This window comes from Schistocerca americana, chromosome 1 (assembly GCF_021461395.2).
Source record: "Schistocerca americana isolate TAMUIC-IGC-003095 chromosome 1, iqSchAmer2.1, whole genome shotgun sequence".
Taxonomy (NCBI): Eukaryota; Metazoa; Arthropoda; class Insecta; order Orthoptera; family Acrididae; genus Schistocerca; species Schistocerca americana.
In genome coordinates this window covers 212,760,864-212,779,794 of record NC_060119.1, presented here as the reverse complement: position 1 = coordinate 212,779,794, position 18,931 = coordinate 212,760,864, and the positions used below count along the sequence as shown (strand labels likewise).

The window sequence follows — 18,931 nt, the reverse complement described above, 5'->3', positions numbered from 1 at the left end:
TCAGTCCATCCGTCCGTCCATCCGTTCACTATCTGAGAATGAGAGCACTTAGTGACTTACAAGGAAGTTTACATGTAATTTCAAACCTTTCCTGAACTACCTCTCACTTACATGCTTAAAGTCAAATATTTAACGCATTAATTCGTCTGTAAAGTAATCAGACATTTGATGCCATTTTAAACATGGGAGTTCAATTCTTTAAAGACTCATGGGTTTACTGATAGGCACTATTATGATTATGAACTGCCACTTTTAGCTTTACATTGGGCTAAATGGAATCTACACAAGGCTCTGAAATGATGCAAGGACACTTTAAATTAACACACAACCTGTTCACCATAATAGATGTGACACATGTCCTCCAACTACCCTGATCTTCAGTGAATATTTCAATTATAAACAGCACATTAACAATCCTCACCTGCCTCCCGAAGCCTCTGGCCACTGTTCTTTGTGCGATTTGTACGTTCGCTACCTGCCAAATCAACTAGTGACAGCTGGCTGATACAAACTGCTCTCTTATCTTGAAGCACCGTTTCTCCTTGGCCATCAAGAGGAGCCTGGTAGCAAAATGAATAATGTTGAACATTGCATTGCAAAATTCTAAAAAACTTATCTTGCTGTTTCAACAAGACGTTCAGCGTAAATTGTATGAGGGCTATTCATAAATTAAGCTCAGACTGAAAAAAAAAAAAAAAAAAAAAAAAAAAAAAAAAAAAAAAAAAAAAAAAAAAAAAAAGAAAACTGTGCTACCCCCTGATGCTCCAACCAGTTGGTGACACCATCCTTGAGCTCAACATCAGTCCTGAAGTGCTGACTAGCCAGCCAGGTTTGCACAAGACATGGAAACCTCTTTGTGCTAGCTCCAGACTTTAGGGAGGATACTGGAAATGCTCCCAGCCAGAAAGTAAGTTTTTCCTTCCTTCAGAGTGTGGTTGTGCATTGTTGTGAAATAGAGAGATGATCTCAGGCCACTTATTTTCTAGTAATATTTGAGCTAAATTGTCTAATTACCACATCAATACAACTATGTACCAATTAATTATCTTTTTAGTGTAAAATTCGTGACTTTTGAGAATCTAATTTTGATTTGTGGTAAAAACTGCAAAGCAAACAAGTATCAACGTAACAGATAAAAGTAATGGTGAACCAAAACCTGAAATTTTTTAGCCATATGCTCAAAGCTGTTAACAAAAGCATCCTTTAAGCTGAATTAACCTCCAAATCGAATTAGTAGTTGAGATTAAGTCCACAGCTCGGAATCAAGGAGGATGAAATGCAGAGCCTGTTGCTCCAAATTGGCATGTAACTCGTCATCAGTCTATACAAGGAGGCTGTGTAGAAAGTTGATACCCAGTACCATATTGAGGCATATGGCAAGTTGGGAGGGGGTCGAGTTATTGTAATGTCACCCAGCTTTTAACAGGTGAGCACTGCCCATGACTGAGTGGACAAGACTGTATTAATCAGAAATGAACCACTTTTCATTTTCAAAATCCCTGCTGCATCTCCAAACTTGTGCTCAAGATGTTCAACAAAGAACAATGTGGTCAAAAAGTAATCTCAATAAGTATTGTGGGGAGTCGCCTTTTAGCCCTACCTCACTCCCATATAGCAGCCACAGAAAGAAACGTAGAGTCTCCGCATTTTAGTGGTTCTGAAGTAAGTTTGATCTGCTACATTTACGAGTCACCTGTGTTGGTGCTACCCACTCCAAATGGGGGCTCTCCCCCACTCAGCTGCACCATATCTAGGCTGCACTTTTTTTCGGGTATTTGTAGTCCAAAAAACCGCCTGCGGCTTAGAATCGAGTGCAAAGCAAGCAAAATTCTGAAAAATGTTGGTAGGTGCCGCCACAACTTACTTCTGTCGTCGAATATATGTAGCGCTACACAGGCAAGCTTTGTTGGCACAAATACAAATACTGGCGCCAAAACCTCTGCGACAGTAAAAAAAAAAAAGTGGAAGACGAGCTTTTTTCTCCGCCCCGAGTTTCGGCCACTGCATTTTCATACATTATCCAATGAAACAACGAAGTAAATACAAATTCCGTATTGTTCATCTTCGAATGTAGCAGCATTTCAATGTACTACGAAAATCCGACTGGCAAGACTGTTTGGGGTTTTTTGTCAGTATGGCTAACTATGTTCTGAATTTCTTTCTACCTGTGAGAAGAGATGGTTGCTAATAGGAACTTTTATGAATTGCCAGCCAGTGTGGCCATGCGGTCTAGGCACTTCAGGCTGGAACCGCGTGACCGCTCCAGTCGCAGGTTCGAATCCTGCCTTGGGCATGGATGTTTGTGTTGTCCTTAGGTTAGTTAGGTTTAAGTAGTTCTAAGTTCTAGGGGACTGTTGACCACAGATGTTAAGTCCCATAGTGCTCAGAGCCATTTGAACCATTTTTTTATGAATTGTGAATCACATGCAGTATTCTCTTCGCCATAAGAATAATACGAATATAAACATTTTGCGATGTATTCTTTCGTGTTTGCTGCTATCTCATTAAAATCCTATCTGCCTAATAAACTACGAAACTAGAGTGAGACAACAGCAAATGCGGAAGAATATACATATCATGTTTTGTTTATATTCGTACACTCCTGGAAATTGAAATAAGAACACCGTGAATTCATTGTCCCAGCAAGGGGAAACTTTATTGACACATTCCTGGGGTCAGATACATCACATGATCACACTGACAGAACCACAGGCACATAGACACAGGCAACAGAGCATGCACAATGTCGGCACTAGTACAGTGTATATCCACCTTTCGCAGCAATGCAGGCTGCTATTCTCCCATGGAGACGATCGTAGAGATGCTGGATGTAGTCCTGTGGAACGGCTTGCCATGCCATTTCCACCTGGCACCTCCGTTGGACCAGCGTTCGTGCTGGACGTGCAGACCGCGTGAGACGACGCTTCATCCAGTCCCAAACATGCTCAATGGGGGACAGATCCGGAGATCTTGCTGGCCAGGGTAGTTGACTTACACCTTCTAGAGCACGTTGGGTGGCACGGGATACATGCGGACGTGCAGTGTCCTGTTGGAACAGCAAGTTCCCTTGCCGGTCTAGGAATGGTAGAACGATGGGTTCGATGGCGGTTTGGATGTACCGTGCACTATTCAGCGTCCCCTCGACGATCACCAGTGGTGTACGGCCAGTGTAGGAGATCGCTCCCCACACCATGATGCCGGGTGTTGGCCCTGTGTGCCTCGGTCGTATGCAGTCCTGATTGTGGCGCTCACCTGCACGGCGCCAAACACGCATACGACCATCATTGCCACCAAGGCAGAAGCGACTCTCATCGCTGAAGACGACACATCTCCATTCGTCCCTCCATTCACGCCTGTCGCGACACCACTGGAGGTGGGCTGCACGATGTTGGGGCGTGAGCGGAAGACGGCCTAACGGTGTGCGGGACCGTAGCCCAGCTTCATGGAGACGGTTGCGAATGGTCCTCGCCGATACCCCAGGAGCAACAGCGTCCCTAATTTGCTGTGAAGCGGCGGTGCGGTCCCCTACGGCACTGCGTAGGATCCTACGGTCTTGGCGTGCATCCGTGCGTCGCTGCGGTCCGGTCCCACATCGACGGGCACGTGCACCTTCCGCCGACCACTGGCTACAACATCGATGTACTGTGAAGACCTCACGCCCCACGTGTTGAGCAATTCGGCAGTACGTCCACCCGGCCTCCCGCATGCCCACTATACGCCCTCGCTCAAAGTCCGTCAACTACACATACGGTTCACGTCCACGCTGTCGCGGCATGCTACCAGTGTTAAAGACTGCGATGGAGCTCCGTATGCCACGGCAAACTGGCTGACACTGACGGCGGCGGTGCACAAATGCTGCACAGCTAGCGCCATTCGACGGCCAACACCGCGGTTCCTGGTGTGTCCGCTGTGCCGTGCGTGTGATCATTGCTTGTACAGCCCTCTCGCAGTGTCCGGAGCAAGTATGATGGGTCTGACATACCGGTGTCAATGTGTTCTTTTTTCCATTTCCAGGAGTGTATTATTCTTATGGCTAATAGTGATACATTCAGAAATGAAGCACGGCAATTGACTAGATTTTTATATCTAAGATGACTAATTTCTGTGCAGAATGTAACGTAATGTACTAAAGCGGCGCCTGCAAAGATTTTCAAACGAGGAAACATTTTCGCTAAACTCTTGTTCAGAACATCTTCTATCATACGCAGTCTATTATTTGGTTCTTGTTGATCATTATCAAAGAAAGCAGCAGTGTAAGTAACAACAAATAGCAGTCTCTTGCCATTGTTTCGCTAATGAGACGATTCCCCCCCCCCTCTCTCTTTTTAGTTGTAAGCGGCGGTAGTGCGCTCACAGGCAAGCCATGCTGCGAGCGGCGACAGGCCGTAAACACGCACTATCAGAATGCAACAAAAAGTGCATGAACAATACAGTAATGCCATTTTCAGCTTAGAGTGACGTGAACACCTATAACAAAGAAAACTGCGCTTATCAGATCAAAGAAAAATAAGCAATCAATTCAAACCAGACGAAGCACATGAAAAGGGAAGGGTACCCATATAAATATGGACGGAGCGCCTGACGCATATCAATGGCTACCTGGTAAAGCTTAATTGCTAAGCTTATGACTCGAACCAAGCTACTGTAGCTGTATCGTCATTCATTCGACCTAAATTGCGTCTCATATTACAATGGACCAACTTTGTTCCAAAGTGGAGATGCGGCCTAAAACTTTTCTCTCCCCTTGAATTTCGAGTCTCAAATTTCAGGTGTGGCTTAGATTCGGGAAATTTTTTCCCCCCCTTGATTCTGAGTCTCATTTTTTGGATGCGGCCGAGATTCGAGTGGGGCTTAGATTCGAGTAAATACGGTATCTGTCAAAGACAAATCCGCAAAGAAGTTTGGGGGAATTAAATGGTGGCAATCACATTTATGGAGCAATCATATCTTTCTCTACAGGCTGCAATCTAATTTCACATAAACTGCACTCTTTGAGTAAGATGCTGACTAACAGAGGCACTTAGTACACACAATTTATTGCTGCTTATCTACATTTTTCACAGCTTCTTCCAATTAATAATTTACCCATAAAAAAGTACATATTGGTAATAAATCTTAATGAACACAGGTAATTGTTCTCATGTGCTATTTGCTAAATTGAAATTTTGTAAGCACAATCTAATTTAATGTTGCCACATATATGTATCTATACTCAAACTATGGAAACATTGGTGGAAGAAAGAATGCTTTCCCATTATTTTAGTTGAAGATTCAATAGTTAATACCCACCCTTTTTGTCACATATTTGAGTTTCATTATTATTATGTACCATGGAAATTGGCTGAAGAATTAACAGTTGGGTTTCAAGACTGTAATCACTTGAGTAAAAACTGAACTTGGAACCTGTATCTCAGGAATATGTTCTGAATGTTTAAAGTTAATTTCTCTGATAATCATCAACTGGACAGGCAGAAATTATGTAAGAGCACTGCAGTCACATAGTACATTATCAGCCACATGTAATGCAAAAGGCAAATATTTTTGTAAGCATGACTATAAGTTTGTGCTACCATAATAATAATAATAATAATAATAATAATAATAATAATAATAGTAATAATGATAATAACCACTAAATCATCTCTTCATTTGTTAATTTTAAGATAAATATACCATTACACAACAGACAATGAATCTCTACAGTGTTGACTACTCCAGCTTGCAGAAAGCAGGTGAGTGAACTGATCTTGTTGCTGGCAGGAGGGACAATAACTTCATCCACTTTTTCTACTTGTTGCAGGTAGACTGGCAACATGATTATCATGGTCTCCTTTTCCAACCATTCAAGTGCCATGAAGCATTTGTTTGTTCCTAATAGCCAATCTGAAGTTAAGTTACTAATAGCCCTCACACAAAGTACCATTTTCAAATGTAGGTGTATTCCATCGTAAGATTTACCTGCACCAGTCTAATTGTGAACACCGAGTGACTACGACTTGACTCAGCATTCAGCGAAGTGTGAGCCATCCTTTTACGTTTCTGTCCTTTGTAAAATAAATCAAATGCTTCTTCTGTTGATTTAACTTCCACTTCTGTCACACCATGTACATACATATTGTGATTAGCATCTTCCCTGATGATTCGACTTTGCAGAGATCTAAAATTAACAAAGAAATAATTTTAGAAGAAATAGTGAAACAGCTCACTGTATCAGCTATGGCTACAAAGATTTTTACATGTTTTGTGTTATTTGTTTCAAATTGATGTAAATACCACCTGTTCATGTACTTTGTGCCCTTATACAAAGAACTAATGTATTTTTATTTCAGATGAACACATATGGTTGTATCATGTCAATGGAACATTTAGAGCATAACTTCCTATTTATTACAGAAAAAACTGAAGTTCTTAAAATACAACAAAAAATCTGAAATATAACAAAAAATCTAAAATAAAAAATCTTATTGGTAACAGCAATGCTGTAGACAATTTAGCTGCATTGCTTTATGAAGGTAAATAATGAAATTTATATCACTGGTAAAAACCCACTTTGTGAACAGACATGTGCAGGATGTTTGAATACATACTTTACAACCTCATTTTTGTTGTTTGGTTCAGATGCTGCAACAGTTTTTGCCTTGTGTAAATCAAAACATATGCAACTGTCCTCATGGTATTTAAGAGTGTAGCGTGATACTCTATGCGTATCACTAAATTACAGACACCTGCCACATTTTTCTGTCAGTATGTGAACGCTCTCACACACTACTGTGGGGATTGTGATACAGTATTTACTGACAGGTAGCCTGATTGATAAAGGATATTTTTGTATACAATTTGTTACTGCTATACCAGACAAGTCCTCTAGCCATAGATACACAAAGCTAACTAAGCAAAGCCAAGGCAGGTAGCCAGTTATTGCTGAGGAAAGGGCACATCATCTTGAATGAGTTATTCAGCCCAAATCTGTCCCTAAGTGTCAAAGAACTCCAAATGTGTTACATGAAAACTATCATCCACAACCAGCAGTACAAAAACGTCATGCAGACAGGTAGTATGTATGTTAAGCATCATACCAGCCAACCTACGACAAGTGAAGATGACACAGAGAACATACCTGTGACTTTCCACCATTCACCACCAAAGACTCTTTGGAGGACCTCTTCACCACAATTAATTTACTGTTAAACTATTTTGCAACAAGCACCACAACACCAGGCCAAGGCTGTTTAAAATGTCCTGAACCAGCAGCTCCAGAAAATCACAAAAGAAGCACATGGACTCCTTAGCCTCCTTGGTAACTTGACATTACACCTTTTGACTTATTCCATTAGAGGTTTTTCGAAGATACACTTTACTAAAATAAAAGGAGCAATATCACAAAAGGGAAGACAAAGATCACTAACACAAATGCCATAGTTGTACACACAATATGCAGTGTGTGGCTGGAGCTCGAATACAAGTTAGATCTACTATTTTCAAAACATTGGATCTTTGAATACCATATGCCAGATCAGTTCGTCTCAAACAAGAGTGGGAAATACTGACTACTCTTGAAATCTCAGCTATGAAACAGTTCCGAGCTGAAGAATTTTAACCAGATTCCATAACTTTGAAAAACAAGTTAATGTACAATGTGCAACACCTTCCTAGCTTTAGGCAAGTAAGCATATACAGTTATATCAAAGTTGAAAAGGACACATGGGCACTCAAAACATTTAGTCCAACCATTTAACATGCTACAGCCATCTCTCATCATATAACTAGATAATCATAACTACACCTGAAGCTTTCACATATTTGTCGACTTTTCCATTTGGTAAAGAATGTAGCCATTATTATTAGATATTATTTCTCCAACTGAACACTGCAAGGCAATTGTTTCATTACGCCTATTTTGGATTTTAAGAGAGATACTCACAATTTGCTACGTGAAATAATTAGTCCTAAAAATTCAGTCTCATTACCTTCATAAGTTTCCCTCTCTGATACTATTAATTAACTTATCATTTTCTTTTACTTGACAATAAAATGGAAATTATGAGTTGCCACCAAATGGTGAGGCTATACATAGTTGGGATCAAGAGCAGACGAGATAATCCGTAGTTATTTATGAGAGACTATATCAATCATAAGGATAAAATCAAATTTGTATGTAACCCACCACTGCCTTTTATTATGTATGTTTCAAAAGAGAATATTTGTTAATATTATCTGGCATCATCAATGTATGCTGTGTGGATAACAAAGAATATACAAGGATGATTCGAAACTTCTATTATATAAGGAACTCGTATCCAGAAATGTACTGTTTGGGAGCAAAAATCAATTGAGAATCACTTTCAAATCTCCAGTTCCACAGCCTGCACACAGCAGAGGCAATGAGATCTGACCTGTGTGCTGTAGCAGCACATGGCACAGGCAGTTTTTTGAGTACTCCTCGTCAGGTCCTCTCCTATGTAACTACATGAAACTAAGAACGTCCTCATCAATGCCTTGAGTTCATTATATCCTTTGAGCACTACAGCCAACCTTATTAGTTTCAAACACACCAATTTCCCATAGCTGTCTTGGATGGACAAAGGTGTTATGTGATAAAGTAATTACAACAGGGACAGACAACAGTGTCCTCCTCTGAGCTTGTGTGTGTACTATGAAGCAGCACAGATGAAAGTGAGCCAATCTTCAAACTTACTTTAAATCCAAACTGTACGCTTCCAGACATGGGTTCCTTATCAAAACTTCATCTGTTAAGTCAGTCTATAAGAGCCCTAGAATACCGTAAAGAAGAAAATTTGAATCACCCTGTATAGCAATGCCGTGTTACTTTTCGACTATACCATATTCCAATGCACCACCGATGTTGAGGTTTTAGATATCGAGTTTGTAGTCATAGATGAAGGAGTTTAATACTATAAGGAAACCAAACATTTCAAGTCAACTCTTTTGATTTGGACCAAAAATCACAGATTTCAGCTTTTAAATTTGATGCTTGATATTAGGAAATAATCTTTACCTTTGCCTCAAGCAATCTTCTGGTATTTCTTCTAACAGATCATATGTATTGTTATTGTAAATTTCAATGTATGTGACAAATACTGCATATGTATTGTCTTCTTCAGCACAAGTCAATTTTGTTGAATCGCTCACTCTCTGGTCCTCAATATAATTTGGTTCTTTCCTGGAAACAAAAAAGATGCAGATTAAACACAAAAATCCATTCTAAAAAATACAGGGTGTCCCAAAAAGAATGACTATTTTAACTTGTAATAATATTGAGACAAATGTCACTAGGTAAATGAAACAGCACTAGATGGTCTAGAGTTTCCGAAAAAATCTGCTAGATGTTGCTACAAGCACTGACCTGGAGCATGCAGCCAGTCTCACGCAATATGTCGCCCGTGAAACAGAAGGCGTATTGCGTTATTGAATTTAGTCGTACTCAATCAGTGATCGCGTTTCAGCGGGTGTTTCATATTCGATTTTGCACTAAATATTTCTTTCTTACCTCATGACATTGCTGAACTAAAAACAAGAATATCAGCTGCTGTAGCTTTAGACACTTTACGCTCAGTTTGGGATGAATTCGGCTATTGGCTAGATGTTATCCGTGCAGCCAATAGAGGACATATTGAACATTTATGACGGATTTTTATAAACTGTCTTTTCTGAGTAATTTCGTATGCAATTTGTTGGCGTTAAGCCCTTCTTCCTAATAAATAATTCAATTTAAAAACAGGTCATTCTTTTTAGAACACCCTGTACATAAAAATGAGGGGTCATTTAATGCAGTCTCACAGCAGGGAAGGGTGACAATTTCAGAATTTAGGCACGAATACTTACATGTCTTAATAATAAAACTGCCAAGTAGCACAGTCCAAAAAGGAACAATATTTGATAAATTCATGTTTGAAGTGTCAACTGTGTGCACATGATCATCAGTCAGGCATCACGTCCCTATTTTCACAGATCAGAACTGCGATGCTTTATTTTATTTAGCTGTGAAGCTAATCATGTTAGCAAACTGATGACTTATTTTTGACATATACGATACTTTTCCTACCTACGGCTGGTCTTCAGTTAACGTTTTCTTCTAGTACGGTGATTGACACTCTTGCTAATATTTATGTTGCACAGCAGGTCATTCACATATACTGGGCACACAAAAAATCTACACCTATGTATTTATGTAAGGCTTCACTCAACCCTTATCCTTTTTTGGTGATGGGGAGGGGGGGATATGGCATAATAGTCTAATTTTTGTCAGTTTATGAAGTTTTAAGTTGTTTAGTATACATATTAAGGAATGGAAACTAGAAAAGCAATATAGTCCAAATACTAAAATGGAGTTATTCCACACTCACCATAAGGAAACTGCAAACTTTGTGAGCAAAGCAATCTAAGATTAAATATTTTTTCATTCAGTGATGTTCTACAGGGTAAGAGCCAGGTAAAATTTAATCATTGCTCAAAAATAATGGTTAAAACTGCGTGAGGTTCATGCACATATTGGTATATCTTTTAGCCATATGTTTTAAATATTATCCACAGTCTCACATACTTAATCACTGCTGAAGTTTAACAATTTATTGCAACTAGAGAGGAATAAAATAAAAAGTAAAAAATTTTGTTTGTGGTTTAAGACTGATTTGCTGTATTGCCCAAGGCACAGGCACGGGCAACAAATATGAATGCAAAATAAAGATTGCAGTAATACCTTAACCTTGTTTTCTCAAAAATAAAAAAATAATAATAAATCTGCTCTGAGATACAGCCCTCCAAAGATGAGACCACACATACCATTCTGAAATTGTGAATTTTAGAAAAAAGTTTAAAATGCTGTATCTCTGGAACAGCTCTAGATATTTTGTCATTTTTTTTATTTGAAAGACAATTGCTTTATGTTTACAAAGAAATCCTCCACTTGGACTTATCTGTCAAAGTTCTTTTACTATAGCATTCTGAACTTTAATATTTATGGAATTTTTTTTTCAAAAATGCCAAGCTATAAAATTTTAATTTTTTTTTCTGTTGATTAGTACCACATAATGAGATTTTCACTCTGCAGCGAAGTGTGTGCTGATATGAAACTTCCTGGCAGATTAAAACTGTGTGCCCGACCGAGACTCGAACTCGGGACCTTTGCCTTTTGCAATTGGTTCAATTGGCTCTGAGCACTATGGGACTCAACTGCTGAGGTCATTAGTCCCCTAGAACTTAGAACTAGTTAAACCTAACTAATCTAAGGACATCACAAACATCCATGCCCGAGGCAGGATTCGAACCTGCGACCGCAGCGGTCTTGCGGTTCCAGACTGCAGCGCCTTTAACCGCACGGCCACTTCGGCCGGCTTTGCCTTTTGCAGGCAAGTGCTCTACCATCTGAGCTACCGAAGCACGACTCACGCCCGGTCCTCACAGCTTCGGTAGCTCAGATGGTAGAGCACTTGCGCGTGAAAGGCAAAGGTCCCGAGTTCGAGTCTCGGTCGGGCACACAGTTTTAATCTGCCAGGAAGTTTCAGTACCACATAGTTCTACATTCCCTGAAAAGGAGCTTCCACTTTTATGTTAAATAGGTTTTACAAACAATTGAAATTTTTGGCATACATAAAAGCTGTTTTATTACCACATTATCACTGTTTTGTACTGAAATTAGCCATTCAATGAACTAAAAATGTATTCCACTGCTTCAGTATCTTCCTTTGATACAGAGTGACGCCTTCTTGTTGAACCAATAGGAACTGGAGCACTTACAATCTTCAAAACATTGTGAACAGGAAGTGAGCACTGATGATGGTGTTGCTGTCCTTCAACTGGAAACTTATATCCAGCAGCTGATCCATGTGGTAGCATGAAGTTCACCACAATTTCGTTTAACTCATAACTGGTGTCTATAACCTCTGCAATCCACCAGTCAGAGTCATACATACACACACCACAAACAAACCCCCTTCTCAGGTTGTGAATCTGAATACTATCCTGCTGTTTCCGAGGTGTTGGCCGAATGAGCAAAATTTCTTCTTTCTTGCCGTTTAAAGTGCGTGCAATATGAATTCTCTCATCACCGAGTCCAAAAATGTGTCTTCTGAATTCCTTTCACAGGAGTAGGCTGTTTGGACCATTCTTTATTCTGCTCATGGAATTCTTCAATTTCCTCTTTGGACAAAAGAATGAGGGCTGTGGATGTGTAAGATTTCACGACTCATAAAATCCTCAGCATTCTGAATTGCAGCTGTATTTGGTCTGGAAGGATTATGTTTTGTAGCATGGTGCTTCAGCAGGCCTCTTTCACTATCACAGGACGCCTTCCTGTCATCAGTAGCCCTGTATACCCAGTCAGTTGGCATAAGTGACTTAATTCAAACAGCTGGTAATTATTTTTAAAATAACTAGTAGCACCATCAGAAATAATGATGATCACCTTTGCCCTTGTTAGCAGCTGAAGAATTTTGTGCATTGCTAGCAAAGCATGTGCTGAGTCGTGTCCTGCGTCATTACTTATAACTGCAACACTTATGATCTTCTTTTGAAAACATGCCACTTCTCTAAAAATTGAAACCTGGTCATTACTCCAGTGATACCCTTGTACTTCTTGTGGGCGAATTACAGACCAGTTCTCAGCAAAATCACAGTGAAGCACTGAACATAGTTCAGCCTGTACACACCATTTTACTTCTGCAATGTGTTGTTGCAATTTCTTCAGATGCTGGTGTGTTACTGCTTTCACTGACCATTTCCCAAGTTCATCAATGAAACTGTCAAAGGCAAAAGTTTTCTTAATTTATTTTCCTCCCACATCGCATATGTAATTACTGCAGAGTTATCTGCTACGTCTTCCAGGCCAAGTGTCTGTAAAAATAGTCCTCCCTTTCCAGGGCAATCACCCCATTCTTGAAACAAACAAGTCTCTTGCTTTATGTCACAGACTACTAATGACTGCACACACCCAACCAAGGTGTCGTGTCACGTGCTCCAATAAGTTCTTCAAAGTTAACACACGAAGGTCAAAATTCACGCAGAATACATAGACATCTCTAGGTAGGTGTGGAACTGCCCATTTAGATAGTAGTGCACAAAATTTTGATCTTCCAATATCTGAAGTTGTATAGTTGCTCTTATAAATTGCAAAAGTTTCGTTAATACTGCATGTTGTGTAACTCTTCACTTTCGCAACTTTTTAACCTTCAACAGTTACAGTGTCTTTTTAGTTGGCACTCTGGCGAGAACAGTTCCATTTATCTTCCACATAAAATGACTGCAACATTTGAACTTCACATAAAAGGATTGCGCTATTTGAACTTTAGTTGCTTCTACAGGATGAACATAATAGGGTCTAGGTCTTCCAAAGTCTCCTTTTACAGACATCACGTTACTTGATTTCTCTACCATGTACTTTGATACTGACAGAATGTGGTTCAAAATTATTTTCTTTGAAAATGTCTCTGAAATAATAGTTATAACCTGCACCTTTTCACTGTAGGATGCACAATATTCAACAGCTGAATTGATATTTGTGAAAAATTCCTGGCAAGAGGTGCAAAGTCCTTTGGTTCATTTTCTTCTGAAGATGGAATTTCTACTTTGAAGAGTATGGTCAGATTTGATTAGTGTATTCATCCATAGCTTTAGTAATTTCTCTGCACTTTCTTGATGCATAGAGCTTATGACTCAGCTTCAGTGGCCACGTTTTCTTAACAGGACTAACACCTACCTCTGTAGTTGACTGATTCAGGGTATTCAATTCTTCCTCTATTGACATGAAATCTGCACCAAAGGAGGCTTCACCTTGTTCAGATACTATCATTATTATTCTGTCAACACATTTAGAACACACAAAAGTTGTCACTGGAAACATCTACACCTTGACACAGCATCTTCAAATGAGAACACTTATTCCCAACCTGAACAAAGTCTGTTTTTTTGTTTGTCTTGTATATAACTCTCTTATGGATTTGCAAACAGTCAGCATACTTCACTCTCCTGTGGCCCCAGTCAGAAGACATTTCAAGCAGTCCTTTTCACAACACACATTGCAACTGTGTCAACTGGCAAATTCCTCATGAAGACACAGAACTCAGATTTCTTAGAAGCCACTTCAGTAAGCAAATTAGCACTGAACAACTACAACACAGAAAAAAATGAAATGATCATACGCCATTGTTGGCCAGGGGGATCCATGCAGGGGAGTTGGGCCGCCATATTGCAAGTCCATTTTAGTTGATGCCACTGCGGCGACTTGCGAGTCAGTGATGATGTTGATGGACAAACAACACCCGGTCACCTCGAGGCAGGGAAATTCGCAAGTTAAAAATGGTGTTCGCATTGTCATCTTTGGAGACCCGCATCTCGGGGCAGAAATTTTTTTGGAGAAAACAAAAATGTACGTGTTTGTTACTTACTCCTGAATTTTAACATATGCTAAATTCAATAACATCCGAGGCTATGAAGTTAAGCCCCATGCCTCAAGTGGTATGGATTATGCCTTTAACACTTTTTTGTATTAAGAGCTAAAACTGCAAGGCAAATTAAACATAAAACATATGGCATGTAACAAATATCCCTTTTACGGGGATACAGTATGGTGGAACAAAGTAGAGCAGATGATGGCTGCTAAGGGGCTCAGCATGGCACTAAGATGGTACAGCTTTCTCAACAGAAAATTATGCTCGTTGTATTGGTAGTGTAAGTAATGAATCCTGGTCAGAATTTCACAATAAAGTACTAATAATGATTTAAGATGTTCTCTTTTCAATATCTCTTCCAGTTTTGAAACATGGTTTTGTAAATCTTGACTAGAGCCCTTTAATGCCTAGTCGCTACATGTAGTTCCTATATTACATCAGAAATTACAATTTCCTGTGGGACTTTAAAAACGCTCAGTTCTCAAATTAAAGGATGCACAGAATCCCAGTCTACATAACATGTAAAGCTTTATAGAAAAGTATATCAACAGATAACCACAAAGACTAAGCTTCTTAGAAATGACAACATAATAAGAAGGTAGAGCAACTAATCGAAATCTGTGTGGAATATTGTAAAAGATGAAACAGGGAAGATGCAATGAAGAGTAGGAAATTACTCTTACAAATGCTCATGATGGCAGAAATGACTAGCAAAAATACATAAATGATTTATAAATATGCTTCCAGAACACTTGGCTTAAATTTCACTTATCAGGATAAACTCTGGGTTTGCTCAGCAGTGAAGAACATTAGGTTTGTTTGAACTAATGAGCAAAAAGTAGTAAATGTCATTAACAGCATCAAATGCAAAATGTCAGTTGGTGTAGCTGTTCCAATGTCACTTATAATCTGTACACTAATTGGCTCATATTGTTAATCTATCTCTTTCACTAATGAGGTGTTCCCTGAACGATTAAAAATATCTAAAGTGACGTCTTTATTGAAGTGTGGAGATAATAATAAAGTTGAAAATTACCTACCCATTTTACTCCTCTTGCATCCTCTAAAGTAATTCAGAGATTAATGAAACAACAAATTGCAAAATACATAGATGACCACACAGCCTACAGAATAATAATAAGCATGGCTTTCGAGAAGATAGAAGTACAGAAACAGAGATGACTGAGTGCACCAACAAGGTAGTAATTTTGATAATAGGGTTGTCAGGGTTAATTTAGCTCTTTCAATAGGTTTCACACAGTCACGAAATTCTTTTAGATGGGGATAAAAGGAATAGAAAACATTTGGGTTCAATCACATTTTCAAAATAGATTACAGGTTGTGGAGCTCTCATTAGCTGATGTTAGTCATAAAATCAGATCAGTATCTGATTCAAGGAAGTTCAAAATAAGTGTACCTCAGGTTGTGTGTTTAGACTCCCCCCCAACTCTCTGATTCCTTGTTTACATAAATGATATATACACATCAGACACTCCTGTCAAGATCATGTTGTCTGCAAATGATACCAGCGTAAAGTGACTGACGTTAAGGAATCTCTGTCAACAGCAACTGATAAAGCCCTCAAGTCCTTGCATTAATGGTTCAATGCAAACAGGATGATCCTAAAAGTGAAGAAAACAGGCTATGTATAGTTTGGGAAGATGAGTCAAAACGCAGATCTCCATCTATTACTGGACGAAACGAGTCTGTAATCTATCTGTTTTATCTATGTTGGCCAAGACGAACTAGACATATCATGTAATTATTCTCTCATAGAAACTCAGTTGTGCATGGTTTGATCTGAGAATTATTTCTAAAGTTTGCTCCCCATCATATCCGTGCAATGTAAATTAAAAGGTTAACTTCATTAATTGTTAATCAGTTATTAAAAAGTTGACTTCATTAAATGTTAATGTGTTATCTTATAGGACAATTATCAGAAGTTAAAGTTAATCACTAACATGTAATAGTGAAGATAATGTTGTCAGTGTAGTGAAATGAGCAAGTGAATTAAATTATTATTGTTGCTTAAATAAAAATTTTCTGGCTGACATCGAAGATAGATAAAAAAAGTTTTATCATTTACTGTCAAACAGGGTGATTCTGACCAACTGGGGGTATCATTGAGCCCAGGACCATTTTCACCCTTTCCTTTCCTTTCCTGCATAAACTAAAAATTATATTATAATGCAACAGAAATTGTTAGTTCGAATTCACACACTTTGAAATAAAATGTAAAAAATAGTACAGCTAAAAATTTTTTTGATGCAAGCCCTATATATCTGCTCATAAATTTAATTGGGAGAACTTTCCTGGTCCAGAAGAAATAGCTGATTTTATCATCATCAGGTTCTTATATGTTCAAATTCACACAGTTTAATGAAGTTGTCTGACCTTTTTAAGAGTACAAACAATTTCAACAAATAAAAATTCACATTTCTGTAATAAATAATACTGAGCGCATAACTTTTTTCCCCTCAGGAGTGACACTGACCCCCAAGTATTATAACCGAATTTCCATTAATCCATATGTATCTGCCTAAATATTGCGTAAAAAGAAAGTGTAATTTATAAACATTGATTGCAAATTAAGACTGGGGTGTCAATGAATTTAAATTCATGTTCAGTCTCCGACAGTCTGTTGTTACAAGTATTCTCTTTATTGCATAAGCTTTATATTGAGATTTGTGTTTTAACTGTAAAGAATGGGTACAATAGGCTATAACTTTATTAGACTGTGACGTTAAAGAATAAAGTACCCGTTTATATAAATAAAGCAAAGCAATAACGAAATAAAAAATTGAACTACAATGCCAAGAACTTGCGAAACATCAAGGTGCAAGACAGTACCTAGATGTGGGTAAGGAAATACTGGAAGAAGTGATCTTTTCAATTTTAATAAGAATCTGTACTCGCTAAACTCCCAGGTGAACATCCAAATACAAAAACAAAGAAAATTTATGTGCGCTCTGATAAAATGGTTTGTTCATGCATTTAACATTGGCCCAAAATCACTCAGAAGGTCATCAAATGAAAATATGTCTAAACTACGAAGTAAGATCAAATTGTCTGCTGGTACAAATGTTACAAACTATCCTCAGCCAAGTTTTTCCAAGTCATCCACAGCTAATAAGCTCTCTAAGGCTAAGTAAAATCTTTCCAAAGCTTATGGTAAATCTTCATCAGCAGATAAGCCTCGTGTAATGAAATTGCCAGTCACTCTGGAAACTGATGAAAGTGACTTTAATCCTGCTGCTCACTAAAATAAGAGCAAGTGTCAAACTCTTTTCCCAAATGACTGTTATGATGATAGTACGGGGGGAGGGTGTAAAGGGGTAAGAAACTATTTACTGTGTTTGTATTACTCAAAAATTTGCAACGAAGGAATAAATAGTTTAAGTAACTGGGCTTCACTCCACTGGCTCGATGAAAACTGCATTTGCTCCAAACGAAGATGAAATATTCACTGCCCCATTCTGTTATATAAGTGGCAAGCTGCCTCCCCGAGAGCTACTCTGATGAGCACAAAATTCTGTATAAAATTCCAGACAGGATATTAGTAGAAGGATTTAATGTTTTTTGTCAGTAAAAGTTTTTTGTGGTGTTTTTTAGGTTGGTTGATTCGGGGCGGGAGACCAAACAGCAAGGTCACTGGTCCCATCGGATTAGGGAAGGATGGGGAAGGAAGTCAGCCATGCCCTTTGAAACTAATCATCCTGGCATTTGCCTGAAGCAATTTAGGGAAACCACGAAAAACCTAAATCAGGAGGGTCACACGAGTTTAAACCGCCGTCGTCCTGAATGTAAGTACAGTGTACTAACCACTGCGCCACCTCGCTCAGTGGTGTGTTGTGCACGTTTATAATAAAACAAACGTCCAAGTTAGGAAAGGGGTCAATACAGATTCTGACCATTATTTAATGCAAACAAAAGTAAAACTTCAACAGCGAGAACTCTTCAAAAACATAAAATGTTATCCCAAAATTTGACACTGCTAAAACAACTCCAACTCTAACAAGCAAACTTGACAAAAAACAATCCAACAATTGGCAAAGCCTAAAAGAAAAGTAGGTCACAAGAGCACAAAATTTAATTCTGCTTCAAAATAAATAAGAACAACCTTGGTGGAAAGTGAATTGTAAAACAGCAGTTAAGTCTAGGCATGAGGCATTCAAAAATTGGAATAGTAACAAAACAAAATATGTATCACATCTTTCTAGTTGTAAGAAAAGAAAGATATAAATTAAGCCAACAGACTAAAAGAAACTACGAAAATGCAAACTTCTAGAAATTTAAAAAGACTTCCAAAAGAGCAATATAAGAAACTGTTATAAAACATTCAAAATAAAACTTATTATCAACCTTGCTCCAAAAATGAAAATGGCTGTTTGGCTCTTAAACAGGAAAATTGTAAGGTACTTGCTGATTTTTTGAAGAACTATTACACCATCCAGAACCAGTGAATAAATTCCAACCACAGCAAACTAACAACAGCAACCACAACACTTAAGAACCTGATGAAATTGAAA

General features: G+C 38.6%; 1 protein-coding gene across 1 annotated transcript in view; it reads right to left on the bottom strand.

Moving 5' to 3' along the window:
- Positions 1–18,931, bottom strand: part of LOC124621526 (kinesin-like protein KIF23) — a 143,144-nt gene that overhangs the window by 110,437 nt on the left and 13,776 nt on the right. The window contains exons 3-5 of the mRNA XM_047147147.1: positions 9,017–9,181; positions 5,959–6,157; positions 422–560 (exon numbers count right to left, since the gene is read on the bottom strand). Of these exons, the coding sequence (XP_047003103.1) occupies positions 422–560; positions 5,959–6,157; positions 9,017–9,181 (503 nt within the window). The remainder of the gene's footprint in view (positions 1–421; positions 561–5,958; positions 6,158–9,016; positions 9,182–18,931) is intronic.